Genomic DNA, 12,288 nt, shown 5'->3' on the forward strand with positions numbered 1-12,288 from the left:
AAAACTGTTTTAGCATCAAAAACTGTTTCTAACACGAAAGAATCCACTGACAACGAGTCACGAGCACTATGACACTGAATCCAGATCAGCTCTGTTTACCTTTGATGGCATTCTCAACTTTAGCTTAAGATGAAAAGCAAATGGAAGAAAATAAAAGAGGGAAGGAGAGTTTTAAAAAATGAAGACGAAAAAACCCCACCAGGAATCTGTAGTAATATGAATAAAAGAGAAAACTGCACATCTTTAGCTGCTAAAGTGTCACCAGATAAGTATGGCATCAGTTCATGTACTTTAATTTATTGTTAGACTAGTTTAAACAAGTCAACATTTTATTTTATTTTTGAAGATTATTCTCACATCTGACCTCACAAAAGTATATTATTTTGTCTTTGAAATAAAAATGTAGTTTTGCCAGAACTGTTTAGCAGTTTCAGAGCACGTTACATAACAAAACATCTTACAGAGTAACAAAAATGTTTCATGGCTCAGAGGATTTATCCTTGACTTTGGACCAAATCCAATCAGATGTGGTGATAGAAACAGCGACTCAGTAGCATGAGCACCACACTGTGACACTATGTTCATATTCAAAACTGATACAGAGTGTGTGTCGTTACCTCCTGCCATACGCAGGGCAGTGTCCAGCGAGGGAACCACCTCTTTCTCCAGCTGACTGTGAATCCTCCCACCCAGTAAAGGTCCAATGTCTGCCAGAAAACACAGAAAGATCAGATGGTTTGATGGCAGCACTACAGTTACACATTGCTTCAGTAAACACAAGAGGCCCCCTCGGGCAAACAAAGTGAGAGACAGAAGTTTGGGTTCAACTTACTGTCAAGATCTGACAGGACTTTGTTCTTTGCTGTTGTGTACTGCGCTGTCAAGTAATCGATTTGCTGCAAGAGCAGGAGACACACGGTAACATTAGAGTGAGGAAACACAGTCAAACGTGACTGCTGGTTGTGTGTTAGTGTGAGGGTGACTTCGTACCGCAGGCGTGTTGTTAGCAAATGTCTTCAGGTCTCTCATGTTGGTATTGATGAGCCGACGAGTGCTCTTGATCTGGGCGCTGATGTTGTGGTTCGCAGCATAGGAAATGAGCACTCCCACACTGAAATATAGAGAGAGACACACACACACACAGGTTAAATTCAGTAAAGCTAAATGTTGTAATGATCACTTTAAACCAGCAGAGGGCAGCATGGCTACACTGAGTTGGATATCTGCTGAATTTCAAAAGTAACTGAGGTAAGGATACAGACACTTGAACTTCCATGCAAGCTTTCCTCTGCGAGTCATTTATCTCTTTTTTAAGATCCTCTGTCTTTGTGACGGCCACAGATTTAACAATGGAAATGAATGATGGATAAAGGTTTACTGAGGTAAGGATACACCTGAGTGTCACAGATGAATGCCTGGCCTCTATCTTTAAATATGTATTTTAAAAGAAGCCTTTTTCTCTTTCGCCCTCTGTGTGTCTGTCTTGTCAGATCTGACTGATCAGATGAATGACGGGGAATAAGCCAAGTATCTGGTGGTGTAGTCTTCATATATAACGTTCAGGTTTGATCCAGATGCTGAAGTCGCTTAAGGTGAAGAAACCAAAGAATTCCGCACACTGTCAATCACTTCTACTTGTGTAGAATGTTTATGGCCTCAGACCTTCATCAGATAAAACTGTAATCCTGAGTGATGAAGGGTAAGTAGGCTGCTTTGGTTTCTTTACAGTCGACAGTTTGTGATCTAACACACACATTAGTATGACTTTCTGCTGTGGAAGAACCTTGTCCAGTTGTTACTCATTATTTACTGTGAGGTGAAAAGTTTTCTGAAATATTGATAAATGTACACAATATAACAGCCACTTTCCAAATATTGAGCCTCTTTTTAGAAAGTAATTTGGAACACCCAACTGCTGAAATGAGGTTTGCGCTGGATGCTGTCTTTATTTATGCTTTAACTCATTTTCTTTTTTCTTGTATCATTCCGTAAAGCACTTTTAGTAAGATTCATAATCTTGAACTTCCCCGCAAGCTTTCTTCAGTGAGTCATCTGCCTCTTTTTATGATCTGTGTTCTTTGTGACTGCCACAGATTTAACAAGGAAAATGAATGATGGATAAAGGCTTTCACCCAAATTCTATGTTGCAATATATTGTGACAAAATAAGTATAGTAAGAAAAAAAATTAGGAAAAGTCTCCGTACAGCTGAAGCAAGGTGAATAATGCTGTAAAAAATGTTGTGTAATGTGGCATTTTGGTTGAGTATAAGGAACAATGTTAGTGTTTGTTATTATTTAAAAAGTGCCCTTTTAGCACTTGAAAAAATGCCTAGACTTTCATTTTTCAACAACACAAGCTGAGACAGATAGAAAAAGAGAGAGAATCTGCTGTGTGAGAGGATAAAACCCTGATCAGATAATATCTCCACATCTCCAAATAGCCACTACAAGCTTTGTGTACACATATTTGAATGTGTGTGTGTGTGTGTGTGTGTATGCGTGTGTTATGTGAAAGCACTCATTCATACAGAGAGCGCTCTCACAGTCAGCCAAGTGATATCACTAACGCCTAACTGTCCTGCACGGTTCGGATCACATTTCTCTGACCCTGCACCTGCCTCACAGAGCAGGTACACTACATGCACGTCCAAGCCTGTATGTGCATGTGTAAGTATATAATGTGAAGAGCCCTGTATATATGAGGATACTATATTATATATTTGTACTCCCACTGAAATTAAAATCAATTTGTAGCACTATAAAATCATCTGAAAATGAAATATGTGTTTGTTGTTATGTGACATCTAAACAAAGTTTTTTTGCAAGATAATTACTTGCTTAAACAACCTCTGACCCCTACTTTCCTGTTTAAATGTACTTATACCTTCTTAACTTAAACAGCTAAACACCATTCCTGTCTTTTTCTACTTTTGTGACCATTAGGTAACAAACTTGCTTGCATGGTTAAAGGTACTTTGCTTCTGTTATGATGGTAGCTCCGGGATTGACTATGAAGTTATTAAGAGATGACACTTATATTGTAAAGCTTTAAACATGGTTTAAAATGGTAGGTTAGATATGGTGAATATACATAATTTATGTGTTTTGTATGAATCTGTTATGTGTGGGAAGGAGGTTCCTTGAAAGAGAGGGAACAATCTTTATGTACTGCATTTATCTCTCTTTTAGAGAAAGGAAAAAACATTAAACATAAGCACAGTGTACAGAATTGTGCCTCAGAGGTTCATGACTTTAAGTTTAAAAAGATAAATGATTACTATCTTCCCTTTCAGCTGTATATCTGAAAATAAATGTATGCCAAAGTATATGCAACTCTACATGCACATGGTGTGTACAGAATCACAGAATCATAATCAGAAAAGACGAAATATTCATCTTTATCATCACTATGTTGATAAAGACAGAGAAGAGGAGGACTCACATGATGAAGATGGTAGTGGCGACGAGTGAGGCGGTGTAAAACCCTCGCTGGCAGTCAGCGTTCTTCCTCTGTCTCTGGTGCATCTCCCCTCCGCAATTCTCACAGCATCGACACACACAGAACAGCAGGCCTATGACGGGGACGATGATCACGAAGACGATACCGATTAACCCACATAATAGGAAACCAGCCTGGTAGTGGATCCACTGCGGGAGGAGAGCATCGATCCATTCATCAGTCAACAGCCCTCAGATTGTCTCCTTATACCAACATGGTAGTGTATAGTGTTAGAGAGGAGTTTACCTGTAGCAATAGGACGACGTTTTCTGGCTGTGGCGCCGTATCACATTCACGTAGATGTGTGGAGAAAGAGCACACGCGCACACACACACACACACACACACACACACACACACACACACACACACACACACACACACACACATAAACAAGCACACATTTGCACACAAAGTCGTAGCAAGAAGAAAGCAAAGAGAAACACAAAAAAAATGTCAGTTTGACAGCCACAAGATAAGGAGGTAGTAGAATTCCCACTTATAAAGAGGGACGTGCAGGCAACTTCAAGAGCAAAGAAGAAAAAAAAGACAGAAAATTAAAAAACTTAAAACTGAAAGCAAGAAAATCCCCCAAAAAGTCTCGATGACATCTAAGTAGAGCGACAACAATGTTATCTGATTGTGATTTTTACTGTTACCTAGGTACTTACTGTAAGTGCTTTAATATTAAAAAAGTATAACATATGTATAAAAAGACCCCCTCTCCATATACATCTATGGTAGCTCCTGATCTAAAAAGTGAAGTGAGTGCACTGTGCTCTTTCTAATGGCCAGCAAGGGACGACTCCATTGGTTGCAAAAAGAAGTCTGATTGTAAAGTCTATGAGAAAATGAGATCAATTCACACTTGATTGATATTCCTTCTGTAAATTATGCTCCCATTTAGTGTGAAATAAATGAAAAAGCAGGGTATGCTTTAAGGCGTGGCTAACTTATGATGGGCCAGTAGCTACCAGAGTGACAATGTGACAACTTTGATAATGTAACGTAACAATGGCGTAACCCGAGCTGCAGCTATTTCACAGCATGTTTTCAGTTCATGAGAGATAACTGTAACATTTTGATCATATAAAAGAAGTCTTGTTCAGCGTGTGGTGGTACTAAAAGACCCTTGAAGGAGTCGACTGTTCAGATTTTCGGTTAAGTAAATGTTTTAATGGTTTTAGGCCATAGATAATGGAATCATTTCTATATCTACGTCAGATTCACCCTATCGTCCACACACGGAAACTCTTAAACTCGAGCCTTCAAAACAGCTGTCCACAAACCAACATGTGACATCACAGTGACGATGTCGATGGGTTTTACATATTTCATTGTCTTTAATTGAAAAAAAACAAAAACACCACTTACAACAAAGCTATAAAATGTATAAAATAATCAATTTCTAAGTACTGGGTAGATTATTGTAGCGCTGCACTGTCAAGATTATTGAATTTAAATCAAACATACCTTTCTCCATTCGTCTATTTTGATTCCTCCCATGTTTTGCTGAATGACTTTAACAATCAGATCTGAAAAAAAATAAAGAAAAATAGTGTTTCAATCTGTAGAAATATAATCCTTTATGCAAGAGTGTTTTACAGGAAGTACAGTTGGGTCGAGGTGTCTAATCAGCCAGATTTACAGACAATCAAATAACCTTCAGTATAACATTTGAAAAGCTAAACTGGTGAGTACGAAATAAATAAAAAACACAACACAGATTATACGGATTCTTTTCTTTTTTTTCTAATTTCCGAGATCAGTATTTCCGCTGTATTTCCTGATATTCTGACAGCTGTGTGTTTGTGTGGCGTAGTTAGTGCCAAACGACCGTCCAGCTGTCTCTGTGTTTATGTAGGTCAACCAACCTTAAGCCTACCTGGACGGTGACTCGCCCAGACTGTTAGTCAGCAGGTAAACAACGAGTCTTTTTCACACACACACACACACACACACACACACACACACACACACACACACACACACACACACACACACACACACACACACACACACACACACACACACACACACACACACACACCCACACACACACACACACACACACACACACACACATGCTGATTTAATACAAAAATGAGACAAACCACCTCACTTTACTTAATTTGCTCATCATTAAATCAATGTATCTTTACACCCCGACTAAACACAAGCATGCACACAAAATTATTTATACATTCATATACAAATATACTGTATATGAACATTCAATACTATATGATGCTTGAAGTTATGCAGACAACAAAGACAGCATTTCCCACAGTTTGCCATTAGTCTGTTAAATTTTCCACATCTAAACAAAATAATCAATTCATTCGGAAAACAATCCTAACGAGGAGAGGTGAGACGTCTCCACTTTTGTATTCTTTTTTTCATTAATGTAGAAATGTCTCATAGCAAGTCTTCTGTGAGAGATACGAGAGGTGCCACAGCACACGCTAAGCAGATGGAGGCCAGTTTAGCATGTACATGCTGACACAGCTGTCACACACACACACACACACACACACACACACACACACACACACACACACACACACACACACACACACACACACACACACTGTCTGTGTCTGGCCTTATGCTTGCACACCTGCTCAAATTCAAGCATTTACAGGTATATTTCAGCATTTTGAGTCTAAAATGCTCCGTGAAGATTTGTTCGTATGCGTGTGTCCTCACCTTTAAAAAAAAGGTTTGATGAATCAAACTACTAATACTGTTTATTCTGTGTATACAAAACAAATCTTAATCTAAATAATATTTGCTTAGGGGCGCTTCCTGCTGGCCTTGGGGTCTAAGATGCACACTAGAGCTGACAGGAAGTTAACAAGCAACTATTTTGATCATCGAATGATTGTTTAAGTCGTTTCAGTGAAGAAAAACGCTTCTTAAATTAGAATTTTAATTTTAATAAATTTATAAACAAAACAATTAACCGATAATGAAAATAATCGTTAGTCGCAGTCCTAATGTGAACCATTTATCATGAATTTCCCAAAAGCAAAACTGCTGCCAGAACTACATTAAAATACACACTCACCAGCCACTTCATTAGGTACACCTGTGCAATCTAATTAAATCCAATACAACAGCTCTGCTTTAAATTCTACATTTATGAAGTTTGTACATTTTCAGTTTTTGTTGACATTGTCAGGAAGGTGATAATTCTACTTTATGTTTATTACTGAGGTCATACTAAGTGGTGGCGGCGCACTGGGGTGAATTATATTGACTGGTGTTCCTAATGTTTTAATAATCTCATGTATGTTAATGGTGTGGAGTGGACAAAATATTAGGAACACCATTCAATTTAATGCAGCCTAATACACCACCATCACCCACTATGACCTCAATAATAAACATAAAGTAGAATTATCGCCTTCCTGCCAATGTCAACAAAAACTGAAAATATAAAAGCTTCTTAAATGTAGAATTTAAAGCAGAGCTTTTGTACTGGATTGAATTAGATTGCACAGGTGTAACTAATGAAGAGGACAGTGAGTGTATTTTGTTTGTTTTGCACAGTTTTTAATGCATTTGTTGAAAAATTGCCTGCAAAGTAAACAGCTTCTAAATCATGCATGTGAAAGTTTTCAAAAAATGTCTCTGAATAAGCCTTTCTGGTGAGTAAAAGGGATTGTGATTTGGGGCATCTTTTGCAACCATATGGATAATCCTCTCAACACCATCCTCCTCCTCATGCTGTGAGACGCCCGCTTCACTTTTCTCCGATCTTTTCTTAGCTGTCCATAAAACAAGTTTGACTGAAAAAAAATCTCAGACCATCACCTAGCGTGAGGATACACCTCTCTGTGTGTTAACCCTGCAGATGCAGCATATGATGAGCACATCTGAGTCGTGTTGATGCCACCTGTTGTTGCTCAGCTACTTAGTTAGCATTAGCCACCGAGGGCAGTTTAAGCTTAGACAGCTTAGTTCAGTGACCCAGTATAAGAGGCAGCCACTGCAAATGAAAGGAGTGAGGAGGATAAACAACCATCAGAATTAGACCTGAAAGGATAAGCAAAGACCACCGCCCAACATTAACTCAAGTGTCCGCTGCGATAATGTAGGAGGCAGACATCAAACATACAGCCTCTCTATTGAGATTTTAATGTGATATTTTCTTATTTTTTGTGCTTTTTTTTGAGGATCTAGTTTCAATAAAGCAACTTTTTAGGTGTCAATTATGGTTATTTAACATTTTGTGCATGTTTCATAATGAAGGTTATTTAAAGAATCCACAGTTGGCCAAACTGGACCCCAAAAAAATGGATTCACAACACAACAAACAAGCACAACATACCCTATTAGACACTTTAAGACTAAAGGCATCAACAGCAAACCATCAAACCCTACTGCTGCTCAGCTGCTATGATAAATAAGTCAGAACCTACAACCCTCTTACTGTAAAGTGTAAATGTAAGCTAGCCCAATCCCCCGCGCTGACCTGCTCGGAGAGATTACTCACCTGCTCTGAGAAGGTGACGGAACCTTACGCAACCCAACAAACGTGTCTGTTGCTGTGTTTTTTTTTCAAGAAAAAGCTACAGGAACACTTTTAACCCCACATACTCAAATTAAAGAGGCTGAAAGAAATGTCTAACATGTTTATTAATGAAATTCAGGAGTGCATTAGTCGACTTCTTGTCTATAAGAGTTTCCTTTAGATTGCAGCAAAATCTAAACAGACAGAAATAACTTCATGGTAAAAATGTTAAATACGTTTAACAGGATGTATTTCTATTTTTAACTACACTGAACTCTGAATTTCTTTTCTATCCAGCAGGAGGGTTTTCCAGGGTTTAAGCACCATGTTGGACAGTGTTAGCTCCCTGAATAGAACTCCCGACTTTAACACTTTGTATTCTCTATGGATGAATAAGTTAAAAGATCATTCTTAAACTATTAAAAAACAATTAAAAAAAGACATTTAGAGGAGATAGTGGAGTTATTGGTGGAGAAAAGTGCTGAGCAAAATCATTAATACATTTCAGTTTCGAGCAGTGTCTCTCAACTAAAGCCTGACAGATAGATCCACCGACAGCTTATATCAGTATTGAACCATATGTTTGATACTAAAATCTCATATTCCAATAACGATACTTATCCCGATATAGCACATTTTAATTCATTTAATCAATAGTTGGTCAGAGATTTGATGACAACTACACTCGTTACGAAGAAGAGTAGTTTAACAATGTAATGTCAAAAATACTGCTGTAAACGAGTGATTTGAGTCACAAAGATATAAAAGATAGAGAAAAAAATTAAATAATGGACGTTTTTCTGTCATCATACAATATATATATCGTCATATCGCACAGCTCTATTTGATACATAGTATTTATTGAAATTAAGACTCATTTAAGTTATGTTTAAGATACTTTAGAAACAGCATCACAGTTACATAGTTTGCCCATCAGGAGACATTTTTTATATTTTTCAACCAAAAAGGATAAGATATTCCCTTATTAGTCCCACGATGGGGAAATTTACATTATTGCAGAAAGGGCAAAGAGTAAAGAACAATAAATAATAAGTATACAAGCAATAAAATAGTCGTAAAAATAAAATTATATATATGTGTATATATATATATATATATATATATATATATATACAAATGTAATGTTGCACCTCATTTATACTTTCTATTCATGTTTGTGTATAATATTACCTGTTTGGGTTTTTGCATTTATTTGGGTGTCAGCCTCAATAAGAATCAGGTTATATTCTCAACCTTTTTGTCTTCATTCGTTAAAACAAAACTGTGTTTGCTTGTTACGCCCAGTCATTGACTGTTTCATTTGAGTGATTTTTAGAGGCGTGAAAGATGTTTAACAATCGAGGAGCAGCCCTCTCACTTTCACAAGAAGTGAAACATCAAATGGTTTCAGTAAAGTGTGATTTTTCTAGTTTTCTATATAGTTAGTCATATTGTGACTGCTTGATCACGACCACAGGTCGGGAACTGCTGCTTTAACGTTACCACAAGACAGCGAGCAGGCTTGAATGTTTTTTAAACCAGTTAAAAATTATGGTGTGACAAATATTGATTGTGGCTCAGTCACTCCTTTAGTTTCTTTGACAAAACGACACATTACAAACCACAACGTGAAGAAGACGTGATGCTGTAGGGCGGAGGTGTCAAACTCATTTTAGTTTAAGGGCCACAAACAGCCTAAATTTGATATTAGTTTCTTTTTCAGATTATTTTGCACAGAGGCTGCTGATTAATGTTCAATATATGAATGTTTAAAATATGACCACAATATGCAATCAATGTTTTTTCAGAGAATTGATTAGAAACTTTTCTGCAATTTTCATACTTTGCAAAGTTATCCAGTGGGCCAGATTGGACAACTTGACGGGCCAGTTCTGGAACCGTGGGCCGTATGTTTGACACTCCTTCTGTAGGGTGTGTGGACCGAGCGGTTTTCGCATTACAACACAAGTCATGTCAGCTTTGCCAACACATATTTAGTAAATCCTAACACCTGGAATCTATGTTTGAGTCTTGAGGCTTGTATTACACAAGTCTATAAGCGCTCTGTTTTTCATGACACTGGGAGCTAAAGAAAGAAAGTTACACACAGCCCAATGTGAGCTAGAGCAATATAACTAAGAGGATTATGTGAGATGAGTGTCTTTTTCCCCCTTTTTTTGCACAAGACACTTCATTAGTCACTTCCCACAGAGGCAGACGTTATATATTACATGATAAAGAAACTGGATAGGGTGGATTTAGAGAAAAGAAGGGCTTGATTTATGAGCACTTCATGGCAACTCCCTTTAAGCACATTTATTTAACCTTTACATACATACATTGTATATGCAAAAGTCCAAATCTGTCCTGCGTTTATTCAAAAATTCAAAAATCACTGTTCTTCATATTCTACAAAATGTTCTCCTGGACCATAAAATAGTAATTGTGAATGTCTTTTTACACATAGATAAATATAATACACTATTATCTGTCTGACCGCTTCATTAAGGATTAATCAAACCTTTATTAATAAATGATGGGGAATTTGTGAATGTGAATTGGTGCAGAGACTAATCATGAGTCAGAATATGAACTGTATGTAAAGGTTAAAACATTCATACATGATAAATTAGACTTTTTGGGAAGTCTTTCCACCCTCGGCTTGTCTCACGTACCCCTGTTAGACAACTAGCAATCTGATTTAAGACACTTGCTTCCTGATAAACAACCTGTCTACCACCAATCACAGTAATTAAAACAAACAGACAAATACCAGGACTATGACCCACTTTCAGTATGTGTGTGTGTGTGTGTGTGTGTGTGTGTGTGTGTGTGTGTGTGTGTGTGTGTGTGTGTGTGTGTGTGTGTGTGTGTGTGTGTGTGTGTGTGTGTGTGTGTGTGTGTGTGTGTGTGAATGCCATCTGTAGTAGTGGTAACTGCGCAGTGCTAGCATTAGCCCTGTGGATGCTAATCCTCTAATCTACCCTCTCTGTGTGTGTATCAGGAGGGATAAGACTTGCATAGTGAAAGAGCCCAAAATGCTTCTTCACTGCATATCCACAGATTTGTAACGAGGGATGAGTGAGTCAGGAGGAAAAGCCGGTGCCGGCGGAGGACCAACGATGACTCTCACTCATTTCGTTGTCTATTAAAGGCGTAGCTGTGAGCGGCTCTGCTGGAGGACTGAGAGGTTGCATCAGACTGAACAGATTATTGAGTGATTAATGATTAAGATTGATCCACTTTAGACAATCCAAACTGATCGATCCAACTGATTGATGTAAATGTGATGTGGAGATTATGCAGTGCAGACATTTTTCTGACTGAAATTGTTTTTCGGCATGTTAACCTTCACCCAATCTTAACCCCTGGCCCCGACCCATCAACTCTACAACAGCTTACTATGACCTGACTCAAGCCTCACTGTAGTGTGATGGGAAACACCGTTTTACAGGACAACATAATTAAATACAAGACTGGTTTTAAAGTAAAATACAACCATAAATATTGTCTAAAAGTACAAAAGTTTATATATCAGCTCGTAAAGTACAAAAACGTCTACTTCTCTTACAAAAATCTCGATATTTTATAAAAAAAACAACAAAACAGTATAATTGATTAGTAAATTGTATCAATGCTCATGTTTTCCATTTGTAAATCTTCCTGTTTAACATACACAGAACGTTCGTTAGCCAGAGATGCTAATCGATGATGTCACAAGATTTTTCTCAGTGACAGCCAATCACAGACAGTCGTTAACTTTTAGTTTGTTTTTAAGTGTTTTGAATGAGGATGGAAATCACGTTATGATTAAGAGGAAGAGTACATTATGAGAATACAACAAAATATTCAATGACTTACTGTTTAATTTATATTCATACAAATATACTACTAATACAAAAAACCTCACTGTACATTAAAAAAATAATCATTAGTTGTATCTGTTTTTCTTGATTACAGGATGAAATCTTGATTATTAGAAACCTGTGATAGAAATAATCTCTCTATATTATTTTTTAAAGAAGCAACCATAATGTCTTATCAAGGTAGTTTTCTTGAAAAAACTACTTTATATACTATGAATGTGGGTGTTACTTTCAAGTTGTTTCAGTTCAGTTTCTTTTTACCCAACAAGGCAGAAACAAAAAAACATTTTTTAATATAGCAACATGTATAAAAATTGTGTTTCAATGTGTAGAGATCGCTCTGTAAAAGATAGAAGATGTTTGAACAGTAATAGCTGTGTTACTCTCACCTACAGCATTCCAAA

General features: G+C 37.3%; 1 protein-coding gene across 5 annotated transcripts in view; it reads right to left on the reverse strand.

The window, feature by feature from the left end:
* prom1b (prominin 1 b) overlaps positions 1–12,288 on the reverse strand; it is a 34,015-nt gene that overhangs the window by 18,247 nt on the left and 3,480 nt on the right. For all 5 annotated transcript variants that reach the window (XM_062433323.1, XM_062433314.1, XM_062433305.1 and 2 more), the window contains exons 2-7: positions 4,973–5,034; positions 3,747–3,773; positions 3,444–3,649; positions 991–1,111; positions 833–896; positions 618–707 (exon numbers count right to left, since the gene is read on the reverse strand). In XM_062433323.1, coding sequence (XP_062289307.1) covers positions 618–707; positions 833–896; positions 991–1,111; positions 3,444–3,649; positions 3,747–3,773; positions 4,973–5,034 — 570 coding nt within the window. The remainder of the gene's footprint in view (positions 1–617; positions 708–832; positions 897–990; positions 1,112–3,443; positions 3,650–3,746; positions 3,774–4,972; positions 5,035–12,288) is intronic.

The sequence above is a fragment of the Scomber scombrus genome, chromosome 2, assembly GCF_963691925.1.
Source record: "Scomber scombrus chromosome 2, fScoSco1.1, whole genome shotgun sequence".
NCBI classification, from domain to species: domain Eukaryota; kingdom Metazoa; phylum Chordata; class Actinopteri; order Scombriformes; family Scombridae; genus Scomber; species Scomber scombrus.